This window comes from Cyprinus carpio, unplaced genomic scaffold, assembly GCF_018340385.1.
Source record: "Cyprinus carpio isolate SPL01 unplaced genomic scaffold, ASM1834038v1 S000006660, whole genome shotgun sequence".
In the NCBI taxonomy this organism is placed as follows: Eukaryota; Metazoa; Chordata; class Actinopteri; order Cypriniformes; family Cyprinidae; genus Cyprinus; species Cyprinus carpio.
In genome coordinates, this window is record NW_024879284.1 from 68,352 (window position 1) to 86,163 (window position 17,812).

Consider the following 17,812-nt stretch of genomic DNA (forward strand, 5'->3'; position numbering starts at 1 on the left):
AGTGATGATGTATTTTTGTGGACCACCCAAACGTTTGCATCACCCTTGTTCCACTAGCAAAAACCCCAAACAATTTTTCTATTGGCTTTTGGATTATTGCAGAAAAGAAGCTCTGTTGACCAACAAAAGATTGAAATTCATCATGACAATCTTCACAAATGAACAAAACTTAACTAAATTTGGAAGCCTAAGTAGAAGCTATACGGCTGTATATGAACTACATCATGGTTGAATCAACTCTTTCAATCTTTATTTCAGTGGTTTCCCTTAAAGTTTGCATTAGAATAGTGTGTTTAATAAACAAAATGAGGCTGTGAAAGTGTTTAACCACCTCTGTAGTCCACATGGCTACTTGTTAGCAACCACAATTTTCAAGACAATTTTTGAGTAAAAGCTTTAAAAAAAATCACAATGTGCTATTACTGATGTATTTTATGATTAGAAAATGTACTGAGCTTGGGTTAAACAAAGACCTTATTTTAAGCCGGGCATACACGGTGTGACTGGTAGAGCTGATTTCTGAGTCATATGAGCCTGTGTAAAAGCCAAAATTAAACCATGGCCACATGGTGATTCTCGTATAGTGCGAGCAGTGAAATTGAAGCTTGATGATTGGACAGTATAGTGTGAGCACATAAATTGTGAGTTTTGGCTTGACATTGCATGCAATTTACTTGTACAGTGAGAGTTGGTATTTAACGAAAACATTGCTGAAATTGCATAATGTATTTCCACCTTTTGGGATTTAACCAAAAACCCATTCAAAAAATTTATTGATTTTAGGACAAGGGAACTGCAAGCAGAGCTGGGTAGTGACTGATTACATGTAATCTGGATTAAGTCATCAGATTCCAAAAATGATGTACTGGTAGATAAAATGACATTTTAAAATACTTGTAACCAGGTTACAGTTACTTTTTTATGGATTACATGGTCACATATTAATCACACAATGGCAATAATTTATTCACTAATTCCTCTTTTTCATCTTTTTAATGTTCCTTTCTAAAAAGCTTACTGCTTATATAAACTCAGCCGGTCTTCCAGTTTTGTGGACATTGCCACACAGCATTGATCTGACCACTGGATTTACAAAAATCTGTTCAGGTTCCAGAAGTGTTTGAACATTGCATCAACTACTGAACACATTAATTCTTATTTGAATTATCACTCAGTCGGTTACTTTACCATGTATTACTTTGGAAGGCGCTTGTCTTTCAAACACATTAAAATGCACAAATTTACAAATTCACAATTTAACATTTTAATGATTTAGTTAATTATTAAATTTTCACTGAACTCATAAACCCCCTGCATTTCCTTCACAAACCCAGTTTGGGAAATAGATGTAATGTTTTATGCACTTCATGATGTTGAAAACAACAAAATGCAATATATTTTCTTACTCTTTGTATTTGTATATCAATAAGATTATCCTATTTAAATCAATGTGGTAGGTGTGATAGGTCAAAAGTAATTTAAAAGTAGTCTGATTATATTAACTAACATGTGTAATTTAATGGATTACTTTACTAACTACAATTTTTGTCATGTAATTTGATATCAGTAATGGATTACAATTTGTAATTAATCTAGCTCTGACTTTAAGTGCTTAAAGGCCAACTAGTTTCCAGTTTTTGCCCAAAAATATGTCATCCCTGCAGCACTCTATTGAAATGAGTCACAGTTAAAGTCTCTTTAAAGCATGGAGGGCCAACCCTGCTCCTGGAGCATTACCTACAGTTCAGCTCCAACCCTAATCAAACCCACCAGAACCAGCTCATCAAGGTCTTCAGGATTACGTGAAAAACACAAGCAGGTGTGTTGGAGCAGAGCTGGAACTGAAGTCAGCAGGAAGGTACAGAAGTCCTCCAGGAGCAGGGTTGGGATTTGTGCTTTGTGAATTGCTGTAGGAACATTGTCAAAACAGCAGGGAGTTCTGGAAAAATCTTATTCGAGTGGGACATTTGCTTGGCTGGCAACATATTTGGCTGGCACTATACAGATTATATCAGCATAACTCATAACTTATTACTGCTCATTGTAAAGGCCAAACCTGATGGACTAGACACAAACGCTGGGTGTTTTCCTGGTTGCCAGCACCTGTCAAATTCACATGACACCCCTGTTATTAAACTCAACGTCCAGGAAATGACTTAATTGACTGCAGCCATCCAAAGCAGCCAACTATAATAATATAAATGAATCACAATGCACTGAATGCTGGACGTCCTGAATCTTAAAATCCAACAGACCTCTAAATCTACATCAGTATTTAGTGATATATGACACAAGACAAAGCTCATTTATGAACAGTGATGAAAATGATTAAAGTATTCGTACCTGCATCCTGCACAGAGTCAGTTCAGATCATCAGCATGTGTCTTCTGTCCACTAAGTCGTCAGGTTTACCATATAAAAGGAAGTATTGTTAGACTATAACATGTGACTCTTTGCTCTGTTTTTCTCACAGTATTAATGATGAAGCTTCCTGTCTGTCTGTTCAGTTTTCATAACTATGAGCTATGTGTTTCAGGACCTTTGCTCACATGGGAGATTCAAGATAAACGCTTAGCACGAGTATTTGCACATTGAAATTTTTGTCTTTCAGTATGCAGTTTTGTTAGCAAGCCCAGCCCATGTGAGAAAAAGTATGGCAAAAGTAATGTAACATGTAATACAGTTAAATTTTTTGGAAGTAACGCAATATTGTAATGCATTACTTATAAAAGTAACTTTCGCAAACTGGTAGAGACAAAATTAGCCCTCATATTATAAACTGGGTTACAACAGAAGCTTTTAGTTCAGAAAATGAGGACAGAAATTAACCTGCTGCTGCAGATATGAGGCTGAAGATTATTTGAGAAACAGACTGTCTTAAAGAAATGGGTCAAAGCTGTGAAAAGAGACTCATCAGGACTCATTATGAACTAGTTCAGGTGATAATACATTTGCTTAACGCACTTGTTATCTCACATTCACTCTGCTCCAGATAGGACACTGCTGACTTTAGCAAACACTCAGTGTTTCTCTGATGAGACAGTGAGCTCCCAGTCTGAAAGATCCTGTCCACAGAATGTCACTCCCAGCAGTTTCAAGTCACTGACTAAATATGCAGCTGTCTTATTCCAGTTCATACCATCACTATCAGTGAGTGGTGCTAATGTTTGCCAACATAATACTGCAGCTACTGTATGGATGGACTGAATTCTGTGGCTCAGAACCCTTTATGTGCTTGATTATTAAATACATTATTTCTGTTCCATAATGATGTTGATTTTGTTAGTATAGATGTTGTTTTGGTGTGGTAGTGTTTGTATGGATTGCACAAATCCAGACCAGAAGCTCACTGAACAGCTTTGGGATGAACAGGACCATCAGGCCAGACCCCATCACCCATCATCAGTGTCTGACCTCACTGACACTCACATATTGCATCTTGGCCTAGGAAATAACTAGTTATTACTTGTAATGTGTTACCCCCCAAAACTGCCAGACACACACACAAAAAAAACAAAAACACTTTAGATCATGTCGCCTGCATCTGGACAAAACATTAGTGCTTGAACACACCATAAAGATTACATCCAATGGGCAACTAGCCTTCTGCATCTGTTTGAGAGGAGATGACTGTCCGTATCAGCAGGTGGCAGTAATCTATATTCATTAATAAAACTGAAACCAAAAGAGTTAGGACTGTGTATATATATAAACAATAAACAATGTTGCAGTTGCTTACCATTTTCAAAGCTGCCAATGATGCAGAAACAAGGCAAACAGACGCTCAACTTGGTGTCAATAGACTTCTGTCTTTTGCTGCACAAAATTATTTTGACCTGGGAAGAATAAGCAGCCTTTGTGCAATGACCATGTTCTGATAACAACAAAACACTTTCTGTTTGGACACGGACACAAGCACTCCTTCTTTAAGGGTGTCAGGGACAGCTGAGTCTGACCTTGAGGTCTCGAAGGTCACGCACAGAGGATCTATTGAGTCACTGAGAAACTGCCTTCTCTTCCAGACGCTCGCTGAGATCTAAAGCGGTTAGTTATGTCAACAGTCTTGACTTTACTTCCGTTCTGCTTGAACTCAATGATGAGACCCGGTGCTCTGTTGAGGGGTCGTGACATGGAGCAGTTGCTCAGATATAAACTTAGACTGGAAGAAACAAGATTATTGGGATACTGGTTACAGGGTTTAAGCCCCTAGAGAGCAAACCAAAGATGACTGTGGCTAGAAAAAAAATATCCCAATCCACAGTCCATTTCTGAGTTTTGTTAACCACAGTGTGTTGAACAAGCATTTGTGTACTTGGACAGTGACGTCTCTGGCTTTAGAATTAATTTAGTGGACTAATACTGTAAATACTGTATTAAATGCATTGTTTTATGTTTCATGTTTCCCAAACACTCTTACCTTACCACCATTTAATTTTGCTCCACCCCCAGTTTTCTATTGGTCAGACAAACTGGAGGCCACACCCACTCAGAGTCATTGATAAAGGCCAGAGCTGCCAAATCCTCTTATTATAAATGACTTTGGGCCTGTTTTTCAAGAAGTTAATTATAGATTTGGGCAGTGTATTTAAAATGTATGACTAACAACATTACTAAACCTGCCAAATCCTCTTATTATAAATGACTTTGGGCTTGTTTTTAAATTAAGCAATCTGATTCAAAATCTTTGTCATTGCAATCTGCTTTTGATTCAACAATTAGAAATTTTGCAAATAAATTCATAGCCAGCAATGCATATGTACATGTTCTATTTATAAATAATACATTATTTAGAAAAGTGGCTGTCTATCAAAGTACACTTGCATTTCTTATGAGTTTTGGGGACAATAAAAATCACTATTTTAATTCAGTGCATGAGTCGGTCATTTGGTCGGGGTAAAAGAAGGACTTTCAGAATGAGACTATAACTGTTCAAGGAATAAACAAAATCAATTCATGACCACCCACAACTGGGGGTTGCTTATTTTCGGCTTATTTTTTCAGATCAGGTTAATTATTTCTCTAGTAAAACTAGTTTAGCTGACATGCTGAGTCACTCATACAAACACATTTGATGTTTTGAAAGCACCACGCTCTTTGAGGTTGCTTATTTTAGCGGTATATTACACATAACAGCCTTAAATTATGAAAATGAGAACCTGTTTAATTAGAGGGCCACCAGTTGTCCGCCCATCAATCGGAAATGGACAGTAATTGGCCGATTTTTTGTTTTATTTCAGTTGAAGGCATCTCTGAAAGGTTTTGATGGTATTTTCTTTGCATCCTCCGTATAATGCTTATTAAAGTAGTGTTTTGATGCACAGTCTAAAATGCAGTGGTTGCCTCTAATTTCAAATGGCTAGTTTTTGTTTAAAGCCAGTTCAGCCTGTAATAGAGCAAATAAACATCTTGTTCATGTACTATTTCATTCTTTCTTGTCTCTTGCTTAAAAAAACAGCAGCCCATATCAGAATCGGCCCATTTCCAAGTCATGGTCAGTGCATCTCTTTTTTCAGTGATTGCCTGCACTATTTTGTGAATGAGTGCCCTTTTGTTCTGCTTAAAAAACAGCTAGTATTTAGACAGTAGACAGTTTACATGCAGCCATATACAGTAGGGCAGCAGCTAAATATATTCTCAGTAACTGTCAATTCTCTGACTCTGTGCTATCCAGTACTGTGAACAAGCCCTGATCTCTAGACAGGTGTTTATCTGTGATATCAGGCCCTCGCTGTCCCTCTATCTGCTGCAATAATCAGCCAGCGATCGGCTCATGCTGTAACACTGCACCTCCCAACACCGCTGATATCAAACGGCCCAAGTACGTAAACCTTCATGGATCACTACTAATTACACCCTTGATACAGTACATCTAACATCCAAAGCCCCAGCGAGATAGCATCACAGCGTCATATAAACATGGATAAATTACAGAGTTCCATTGCAGCATCAAGCAGGAAATGCCTTCTCCCCGAAACTCATACTATTGCAAAATTATTTTAGAGTGTTTTCAAAATTTTCTGAACAAATGCTGACATTGTGGTAAATAGTGGGTAATGTATGAATGTGGCTAAACTGTCAGGATGAAAGTGTAACACTAGGTTTAGGTTTTTGAGCAACAATAGAATTTTAAACTAAATGATTGACTAAATGAATTAAACACAGTGAACCATGAGATGATCCATAATCAATGAGCAAACAAATTTTGTTAAAAAATAAAAATAAATAAAAAATCTGATTAATCGTCACCCTTAAAAAAATTAATACAATAAAACCCAGCTACAAAAGCATAAATAAATGCAGTAAATAGTAAAACGATGATTTGCATCATTTATTTATGTTGCAGTAAATAACTCAAAAGTAAAATACATGAATTATTGAAGTTTGCCTTACAATAAAACACAGCATACATGGATTCTCCGGTGACGCTGTAAAGCAGCGCGAAGCTTGCCCTTATCACGCCTTACATGCAAAATGAAATGAAAAATGAAATCGAAAATTTTTTGTTTTCCTTCTGAAATACTTATAAAACACCCGCATCGTTCCCTTGGTGTAAAATATCCTTATATATATATATATATATATATATATATATATATATATATATATTATATATATATATATATATATATATATATTATAGGGTCACTGTAATATAATTTTAGACCAGATGACAGCACTGACACTGAAATGTTTGCAAAAAAAAAAAAAAATACATCTTACAGATTTCAGTTTTCTGTGAGTAGTCTACATTGTTGTTGCTAATTCTGCTGATTTGTCAAGTTTTCAAGCTTGCTAAAATAATAGAGGAATTTTGTCAAAATTGCAAATTGAATTGAGATTACATTTATAGCCCTGTTTCAAGTTGCACCGTATGGGCTCGGTGCACAAAATTGCATTTGAAATGATATTATAAATCCTGTAAACATATAGAAGGGGATATTTGGATTTCTCCAGTTCTCTGCACTGGCGTTTAGCACAACCGGAAGTATCTATGCACTCACTCGCTAGACCGGAAATCCAAGATGGTATGTCGGAGATATTGCACACAGCAAAGAAATTCGAACACGTTGGTTTCAGTGGCGGTTTGTGACAAGAGCGCCACCTAGTGCACGTCATTTGTCAAAACGTTCACAAATCAAAACACTTTAAAGTCTGTATATCGATGCTGTAATAAACAACATGTAAATTATAGCCAAACGTGTGAGACATGGCCACGCCCTATAGATGTATGTTATGATCTTTCCTGCGTTTATTAGTTTATTTCCTGGTCAGATTATTGAAAGTGTGTTAAGCGAGCTGTGGCTGACGGCGTTCTGTGTACTGGAGAGATCTCGCGCAGGTCTAATATCTCTGATAATACACACGAATATGAACAGAGCTGCATATGAAGCAGGTCTGGTGCAGCTGGAGGATCTCTCACACGGACTGGAGGAAGACCCAGTGTAGGAGGGACTCGGTTTGGGCTCTAAGGGTGTGTACATGACCACAGATTACACTCGACATTACCTTTCTGTGCAGGCTCCAGGTGTTCTGACAGAAATGAAGCTTCATACTCGAGATTACTAATCTATCGAATGAATCTGGATCCTTTATAGACACCACATATGTGCTGCACTGATCTTCGAGCGAGTAATGAGTGTGTGAAGCGTTGCTACAGCGGTAAGCGTGTGTGTGTGTGTGTGTGTGATAGGTTACTGGTTTTGATGTGGGATTGAATGATTGACGGTTCTTTGTCCTGCTTCTCGTTTCTTTTTTACATTCGTATATTAACTGTACCGACATCAGATTTCTGTGAGTTTCTTCAAATACCAGTAAATGTGTCACATCCCTGTAGTTTACATTTTAATCGCAGAATTGTTTTCCTCATTCTGTATATCTAAAATAATTTATTTATTTATTTATGTTTTATCATTTTAAAAAGCATGTCATTTTATAGTTTAATAACTATTATGGTAGCCTATTAAGTATTTTTATTTTTTTAATTTGTTTGATTTGTGGAGTAGGCTAATACATGTAAAAGGGACCTGGATAGTTCACCCAAAAGGTCAGAAATCGTCATAATTTAGTCATCAGTTCAAGACAGCAGTCCACAACAGTTAATATAAAAGCTCACTTCAGGAATTAACAAAGTTGCATCGATGAGTTTGAAGTACAAAACCGAGCAAACGGAAAGAGAAAGCGCGATCTATGGCTATTATTAGCTCTCTATATAAAGCTTATTGACAGAAAGACAAAGGTTGTGCTGAAAGATACACAATCTTCCAGCCTTGCATGATTTGGGACAAATATAATGTGATTTTATGGAAAACCATGTGAGTGGAATGTTGTTCAGCTGAATGTACAAAGCAAACTGTTAGCTGAAAAATCCAAAAAAGAACGGTTTATCTGTCAATCAGATGCAAAGTTGTGTTCGTTACTACAGCAACAGCAGAGTATTCTTTCAGAATCAGCCTGGGTCCGATATAAAAATAAAGTGATGCTGATTAAGACTGTTTCTATAGCAACCGGGACGCTTCTAAAGGCAGCTGCAGTGACGCGCTGACTTTGAGGCTTCCTGCGATTAAGCTATACATTCATAACTATACGAGTGACATGTCTTGGGTATTCTGTAGTCTTTGTTAAGACACATAGCGCTCTGATGCTGCTGTAATGTTGTTGGTTATGTCCCCAATGTCAAAAGCAAACCTACGCCCTTGACTCCGTATGACTTAGGCCTACTTCCTTCTGTGGAACATAATAGAAGATATTTTGAGAAATGTCTCAATGTTTTTGTTGCTGTTTTTGGGTCCATACTATGGAAGTATATATATATTTTTGTGTTCCTTCTTTTGTATCGTTAAATGGTTCTGTTTTGGTCCAAACCACCAGAGACAGAGAGCGGGATCTTCCCTTGTGCTGAAGGTATTTGAGCTCTGTTCCCGAGGCGTGAAGATGCTGCAGCAGATATTGGTTGACATGTTCATCGAGCCGGAGCTGCTGGCCGAGCTGAATGAGGAACAGAAACAGATTCTGTTCTTTAAGATGAGAGAAGAACAGATCCGGAGATGGAGAGAAAGAGAGGCGCAGCTGGAGAATGAGGAAGCTGCACGTGTCAAAGTCAAAAAAGGTGTGAATATACAGGGCAGAGGATCTGTCACAAATGTATGGCTTTCTGGATTTCACCAAGCTTGTACATTGTTCAAGAAGAAGGTAGTGAATTTGTCCAAAAGACACAATAGCACTATTACAGTCGACATGAAATCACAATTGACATTTTTAACTTTTTTTAAATGCACATTGAAGGTCTTTCTTAATGATATGTTGATGCATGTTTTATTTCAAAGAAACTTAATCGCTTGTTCTTCCTCTAGCATTATTGCATAATGTTAAATAATAGGCATCCAGTGTTTCATTCAGTCTTTTTTATCCAATCAATTCCCAGTCCTACCCATCTCCCCCACCAAAATATCCCGTTTCCCAAACTTATGTCTTGTTATGGAAATAAAAATGGGTTGCGACCAACAATTCATGTTAGCTTTAACAAAATCTAATTTCTGACTTTGGGTGACACTCTTCTTGTAGCCTCAGAGAGACAAAGTCAATCTAACACTGCTTTATGCTATAGAAATCTAATCTTAGATATTTAATGGGCATTCCGTGCCACAAAGTCATCATTGTGAATATTGTGAAATGTTTCAGGAAAGACTGTGTCATGGATGAAGGGTCTGGATGACGATGTGTGGGTTTGGGTGATGGGAGAACACCCTGATGACAAACCCTACGATCAAATCTGTGACGAGGTCATGGCCGAGAGAGCAGCCCTGCAGGCCCAGAGAGAGGCCGAGAAGCTCAGGTGAAACTGCAGCAGTCATACTCATGTCATGCAATCACAATGATGTATTATTTAAATATTGTAATATACCCGTACATACAATTGTCTATCTGTATGCTGTTATTCCCTGTTTACTTGTTCTTTTTGTTCTTTTATAATCTGTGTTTTTGTCCTGTCACTGTCATTCTGTTGCTGTTATTGTTGTTGTGGAAGCTTCTGTCACCAAAACAAATTCCTCTTCTGTGTAAACACATAAAGCTCATTCTGATTCTGAGTTATAAAGTAGCTTTTCATAATGTTATCCCATCTAATACTGAAAACAAACTTATATCATGAGAATCCAATGAGAATCATCATTGAAAATCATTATTATTTTGATATTATTTATATATTATTATATTTTTATTCATATTTTGAATACAGCTTTTATTTTTATTTTTTCAGTTAAATTTTTTTCATTTTTATTAGTCCCGCATACCACTTGTGTTTGCATCATCACAGAAATGTTTATTGAGCAACATTTCGGTCAGCCTGAGGAAGGTCGATTGATATTAAACTCCACCGCACCTATAATTGCTTTTTTTCATATTACTTTGTAGGTTTAATTAATTTCTTCTTTTAAGTGTAAGTTTTAGTTAAGCTTAGTTCACTTGAAACTTATTTCAGTTAGCTGCAAAGGCAACATTTCTCATTTTTGTTAAGTTCAAGGTTTTCATTTAATAATTATATTTTATTTCATTTTAACTTTATTTCAGTTAACCAACACGTTTTAGTTTTTGAGAGTTAACCCAGTTCAACTCGGCAATAGCACTATAATAGTTCTTTGACTCTGAAAATGTATTGCTTGGCATGAACGTTACAGTGATCCATTCGGTCAGCACTAGTTAAATATTTCCCCAGTTTACTGGAATGTTGTCATCACAGCGCTTGTGCGGTAATACTGTGCTCCTAATGCCACTTCCTCCTCATGCGGGTGTGCTTTTCAATAGTGGACGGAAGTTAAAATTAATATTAGTTTCTGTTTTTAGAGCCATTTCTGGTGTAGGATTATAATAATCAGTGTCTGTTTAGGTGTATATCAGTGCAAACAAACCAAAACGGCCAGTATGTCCATGATGCAATATGTGTTGTAGATAACCGCACTGAACGAAAGGGCAAAACGTTTATGTTCAAAGTAACCGAAGAGGCCTCTGTTGAATAGAAGGTGTGAGGTAAAGGCCTGCTGCTATCCAGTCAAAGCCGTATAACTATTAATTATCTGTACAACATTAAACTGCCGCATTATGAAAAATGGGCTTAAATCCAACACACAAACTGATAGCTGCCTGATTTTCATATCATGGAAACCACAGAAAAACTTGTTTGGCTCATACCTTTTTAAAGCGTATGTACTAGACAGTAAGCACAAGGAAATTATTTTTTGCCTTGTGTGAACATGAACACTTACGGTATGTCTCAGTGAAGGAATTATATTATTATGAGTGTCCTCGTTGACATTCACAGTCTTGCCTCATAGCATCTACTGTATTTCCTGTTCAGTTCTGTGAATAATTAATGACTTCCAGTAAGAACCTGTGCAAGTGGCCTGCATGTTTTGTGTTTTCACGTACAGGGCTAAGAAAGCGGCTGAGCTGGAGAAGCGCTTTTCTGGCCTGCATCTCGAACCGGAGCAGGTTGTGCTGTCAGAGCAGGAGGTCCGGCAGAAGGAGCAGAGGAGAGCGGAGGAGGAACTCAAGGTGCTCCCCGTCTCGTCTTTGCTTTTAAACACATGGTTTGTGTCTGTCCTGACCTGGAGGCTTGTGCTTTGTCAGAAACTGGAGTTGGAGGAGAGGCGTAAGGCTGAGGAGGAGCTGAGGAGGCTGGAGCAGGAGAGGAAACAGCAGATTTACATCAGCCTGAAGGAGGTGCAGGGCAGTAAACACACTCGTGAGGAGGAGGAGGACAAGGAGTGGCAGAACACATGTAAAGAAAACTGCAACCATACAGTCTACACATTCCATCAGTTACTAACTAGAACTTAAGAGCTATTGAAGATATGTAATCTACAGTATTTATGAGAAATAGAGTGAATCTCACAAGGCAGAAAGTTACATATTAACCCGGAAAACCAAAAGGAAGAAATTATAAACATTATAAAATTAAGTCTATTATGAGACCGTTAGTCTTTTTTAGAATCAGTAACAAGAAAAAATGAATACTGTCAAATTGGTTAATCGTGATTAATCACATCCAAAATAAAAGTTTGTGTTGTACGTGTGTGGATTTATATATTCATATAAACATACACAGTACACACACATATATTATGTAAATGCAAACTTATATTTTGGATGCGTTAATCACGATTAATCAATTTGACAGCACTAGAAAAAATTTATTCTTATTCTTTATAATCTGTTATACTTTTGAGAATAATGTTTATTCTCATTACAGTAGTACCGTTATATGTTTACTGTATCACAGTAAAGAAAAGTATTTAAATGAGCATTAAACTTGAAACTGAAATTAGGCATAAACCTTAAAAATTAATCCATTATTGTGTAATATTACTAGCATATTAGCTGTTTATTAGTAGCCTGCTTATAAATGTCTTATTCTGCATGATCATATTCTAGATCCCTTAATCAACCCCGTACAGCTTAGCAACTACCTTGCTAACTATTATAAAAAATAAATAAAATAAAAAATCAAAATAGGGGCAAAATTCTGTTAATATGTAGTTAATAGTGAGAATTGGACCTTAAAATAAAGTGTGACCTATTATTGTTTTTCTGCATTACAATAATAAGAATCTACTGAATATCATCACTGAGAATATTGAGAATTACACAAAAAAACTAAAACAATAACTTGTTATTTGGAGAGGAGCTGACACATGAGAAGGGATGTTTTTTTTCTCTGTGGTTCTGTTTGTGCTGTTATTTTCTTAGTCATGCATAAATAACAGGCATAACCGGTGTGGTTTTGCATATGTGGTTCCAGTGCAGAAGTCAAAAGCTGCAGACATGCGCAGACGATCTCTGGCCAAGCAGACTATTGAGGACCACCGCAGGCGCTCAGTCAGAGCTCTGGAAAGAGGACGTGTAGCGGCCATGACAAAGGCCTTCGGCAGCACGAATCCAGCCCCTGCACCCAAACCCAGAAACACCACCAACAACAGCAATGCTATCAGACGGTGAGTCACATGATACGCTGCACATCAGAGCCAGCCTCCTTCATTTGTGTGGCAGTAACTGAAGAATAAAGGTTTGAAAGATCGTAATCATCAATCATAATGGGCACATTTACATGCACATCATTTGGTCAAAGAAACAGTCAAATTTATTCTGAAAAAGTTGATATGCTATTGTCGTAATCATAAACTGTAAACTGCTTCACTCTTGTGGAAATACTGAAAAACGCTTGCCCTTTTGTTCTTTTGTTGTATTTGTGTAATAATTCATGCTCATCTCTGTTCTTGATAACAGCACACTGAAGGTGCGATCAAAAGCCAAATGTAGGTCATGGGACTCTTATGGTGCTTTCACCCATCTGTATATTGATTTCATTTCTTTTAATCTTAGTATGAAATCATTCTCCTCACTCCAGAAATGCTTTCCATTTCATTTGGACACAATTAAACCAGGCAGGATTGAGGATATTTGAACAGGGGTGGGAATGAACGGAGACATGTGGATAAGACATCATATCAATATCTGGGTCAAGAATAAAAATGATTTCTGTTTAGTAGAGACACCATCTTTCAGAAGTTCGGGGTCTGTAAAGCTGCGTCCCAAATGATGCACTGTACGCTGTTCACTCATTATATATTTTGTTATGTTATATTTTGTAATTTTTGTAGTGTATGAATTTTATAAGGTTATTTTGTCATTCATAATCGGAGTCTGATAGCCCCTCCCCCTTCGCTACGTAGTTAAAGCTGTGACAGTTGAGTGCATGAAGTGTCCAACATTCCACACTTTGTTTTTTCGGTGAAGTGCATCATCCTGGTGTTTAAAGTGCACTTTTTCTTTTTGGAATTTTCAGTGTGAACGCACTACTCACACTATTTATACTACAAAACGTCATAGAATAGTGTGTAAGTATGCGATTTGGGACACACCTTAAGAGTTTTTTTCAATGTTTTTAAGTCACCAAGGCTGCGTATGAAAATACATTGAAATACATATTTTTTTAGGATTCTTTAATGAGCAAAATGTTCAAAAGAACAGCATTTATTTGAAATAAATGTTATAAATGGTTTTACTGTCACTTTTGATTAATTTAATGTGTCCTTTGCGAATAAAAGTATTCTTAAATATTTCTTAAATTAATTTCAGTTAATTAATCAATCGATCTTACCGGTAGTGGTAAATGTTTTTTGTTTATTTGTTTTTGTCCTAAATTTGGATTTTAGTGGAATATAAATTATGGTGGTTGGTTTATTGTGGAATGAATGCAGTAATATGTTTATTATTCAGGTTTGCTCTGAATGCTGGTCAGTCTGCTTTATTTTTTAAAAAATATGCATGCAACTCATATATTGATCTTGATGTGAGAATATTGATTACAGTATTGTGATGTAAAATATTGTCCTTTGATCTTTTTTCCACCCACCGCTGCATTCGATATCAATATAATAATCTGTTTAATACAGTCTATTAATTAGTAATCAGAAAGTTATGCGAGTCTCTGGGAAAACTGGAATGCTGTCCGTCTCTCTTGATAGAGCTATTAATAGTGGTATATTAATCATAGCTGTATGTCATCCAGGTGTAATATTCCTCTGAGGAATGTTGTACTGCAGATGTGTTTGTGCAATTACTCAAGGATTACCCCTCAACACATCATCTGTTCTGCAAATGTACTGCCAGTGTTTCAGATTTACATTGTCCTGTAATAAACATTAAAAGATGTTTAATTAAGTGAAGGATAATGCTAAATATCCTTTCACAGAGCTTCGGTTCTGGGGTTGTGATGTATGCTTGTTCATCCAGGAGTTGAATAAATAGGCCTATATGAGAGTAATCTTTTATGCTGTGATTGACAGGAAGGGTGGCATGCGGCGCTCGCTGTCAGCATCTAGTCGAGAGCATATTATTCGCTGGTTCAAGGAGGAACAGCTGCCGCTCCGAGCCGGATTCCAGCGCGACCAGAGCCGGATCGCACCCTGGTTTCACGGTGAGAAAAAACACAGACTATATTCCTTAGTTTCACTTCTAAATCTAGGCCAGTTTTCTGATTGGACAGTGTGTGGGTCACTGCTGTCTAGGACCGTCCCAACACTTGTTTTACTAATATCTGTCAAATATTAGCAACATTTCTCCAAAATAAATGAATAAATCAGCCAGAAATGTTGCAGATGTTATTGTGGTTACACTGTTACTCAGGACTGAGTGTCAGAATGCTGCTGGATTTCTCATGTTCCCTGCAGGTATAATATCTCGTGAAGAGGCAGAGGCGCTGCTGGAGGAGGGCGAGCCCGGGTTCTTCCTGGTGCGTGTCAGCGAGAGGGTCTTTGGGTATGTGCTTTCCTACCGCTCCAGTGAGGGAATCAAGCACCTGCTGATCGATGCTTCAGAGAGCTGCTACATGCTGCTGGGAGACCAGATCAGATTCAGCTCGCTCTCTGAACTGCTGGAATATCATCAGGTAAATGTGCCATACATCACGCACTGGTGCTGGAACAGCTTCATCTGGGCCAGAAGAATCCCAAAACGTTTCTGAGTTTTATTTCTTAAAAAAAACAAAAAACTTTTAAGTGTTTAAGTGAGCAGTAGATCTAGGCATAGGCACGGGGCAGCTCTAAAACACACACTTTTTCCCATTTTTCTATTTTAATATTATTTTTTTTCTATACAAAATATATTAGACGTTTTTTTGCTTTTATGACAGCAGCACTCAAAAAGGCCTGGTTGGGCAGTAATATACTCAGATTTGAAATGTACTTGTAATTTTAGTACATAGCATACTGTAATACAGTAGTTATGCAGTCTGAACAGCATAATATTATTACATAAAATATGATTTAAAATTGTTAATAGTTCACGTTCAGAAAATAAAATGAGCATATTTATGAATTATTGTTATTTACAAATTTTTTGACAGGTTTTAATTAAAAGTAGTTTATTAGGTGTTTTCTTAAAATTTAATGTTTTTACATTTATGAACCGATTGTTGGATCTACATTTTTCATGTCTCCACACGTCTGAGGATTTGTGGCTCTGACTTATCATGTCATGTTACATTAAAATGATTATAGATTATATTATAGGTGTTTTAGAGAATAAAATATAGAGAACACTGTACACAGTAAATGTAATGTACTTGCAGTGAATCCATAAACGATACACTGGATGTAGAGCCACAGAGATCTGTTACGACCATACATGTGAAAGTAAACACAGCAATGATGAGCACAGAAAGCGCTTCACGTCTGTTAACAGGAAATGTCAGCATGCATTTACCTCCAGCGTAAAGTCAAGAGTACATTCCCTACACAACACATACTGTACAACATTCACACCCAACACCAATCTTTATTGTTATTCACACGTGTCTCTTTTCAATCCGCTGCATTCCTTTCTTCATGACTATTTTATTACTTTGTATTCCACTGTAACAATATGAAGACAACATTGTGCTCTCCTGATTTAATTTTCACAATATCCCACCAATAATTCTCTGGAATGCATTAAGAATCTTTTGTTCTCCCCAAACAAGAGTCAGCTCTTCTAAACAGATGGGTTTTGAGTTTGGATTTTAAATGTGGGAGAGAGTTGATGTTACGAAGGTCAGGAGGGAGTGAATGAGAATGAGATGAATGAATGGCTTTATAGTTAGTAGCAAGTTAAAGGCTGCACTCTAAGGAAGGTCCATAAAAATAGGCCACAGTGTACCGTGTCAGCATTTTGATAGACAGATTTTAGAGATGAGATCAACAGTGTATGTAACTGATCAACAATTATATGAACAAACTAACAGCTAAGTGTGTTTTTCTTGAAGCTTATGTTCTGTTGGAGATGTTTTGATTGTTTTCTTGTTTTATTTTGGTTGATTTGTTATTTTAGTGTATTTTTATAATTCGAGTCACCTTTCAAAGGTTGTCAAATGCATTTTTAAAATAGCTCAATTTGCTGTTAGGTGCTTTTGGTAAATAAAGTTGCCAGGGTAGTCTGAAAAGTTGGCAACACTGAGTTTAACTCTATGTTCTGTGGCCCCAGGTGGAGCCGCTGAGCTCGTCTGGAGTGGAGGAGTATCTGCGGAGAGCGTGTGGACAGAAAGCAGCCACAGCGGATTACACAGATCTCTTCACCTGAACCCAGCAGACGCAGCACATCTGTCATGACATGATGCCGTTTATAGGCATCGTCACACTTCATAAGCACCTTTTTTAAAAGTATTGAATTTATCTGAAGTTTAAATCAAACATTTTTTCATCCTAAAGCATGAGACCTTTGTGTAACAGCAGATGAAACTCAGAAAACATGAAGTGAAACTGAAAAGTCTATTTTTATAAGACGGAGTCCTTATGTATTTCAGAAACTCATATGACAAGCGGACTCTGCTTTTTATTCTGTCGTAACTAGCCGGTCAGTTTAAAACAAACCCACAGTCACAGATGTTACCGGAGGTTATGCAAAGTGTGAAATCATCATTGATGTCTTTTTATTACAACATATGTTTGAAACCATGTAGTTTTGTTCCTCTGACACTTTATTATAAAAGTGCTTGGCTGTGATATGAAATATAGTTTTCCTTAAAAAAACGTCCAGCACTTTTTAAATTAATGGAAGCCATTAATTAAAACCCCAACACTATTGCTGGGTTCAACTGGTACTTTAAAATTCATTATTAACATATACAGAGAGGTCATAATTTCATTTAAATTTAATTGCTTAAAAATACACAAGACAGAAACTGACATAAATGTACATTTACAAACACTTAAAAGTGACTTAAGCTTTGGACTCTCACAAAAGTGAGCAAATGTAAGCTTCCCTTATGGATGTGCACATATTT

At 36.9% G+C, this 17,812-nt stretch overlaps 1 protein-coding gene across 3 annotated transcripts; it reads left to right on the plus strand.

Moving 5' to 3' along the window:
* The first annotated feature begins 7,123 nt into the window (after positions 1 to 7,123).
* On the plus strand, positions 7,124 to 17,483 carry LOC109071236 (SH2 domain-containing protein 4A-like). Of its 3 annotated transcripts, XM_042755306.1 has the most exons (9): positions 7,127 to 7,471; positions 8,869 to 9,106; positions 9,673 to 9,832; positions 11,424 to 11,547; positions 11,623 to 11,773; positions 12,794 to 12,986; positions 14,841 to 14,971; positions 15,225 to 15,442; positions 17,014 to 17,483. In XM_042755306.1, exons 1-9 carry the CDS (start codon positions 7,385 to 7,387, stop codon positions 17,107 to 17,109), a joined length of 1,398 nt encoding a protein of 465 aa, XP_042611240.1. In that variant the 5' UTR covers positions 7,127 to 7,384; the 3' UTR covers positions 17,110 to 17,483. The 3 variants fall into 3 exon arrangements, with proteins under 3 accessions (XP_018943260.2, XP_018943262.2, XP_042611240.1); XM_019087715.2 differs by having other exon boundaries at positions 7,124 to 7,471; positions 9,679 to 9,832; positions 11,424 to 11,773; XM_019087717.2 differs by having other exon boundaries at positions 7,125 to 7,659; positions 9,679 to 9,832; positions 11,424 to 11,773.
* Positions 17,484 to 17,812: the final 329 nt, after the last annotated feature.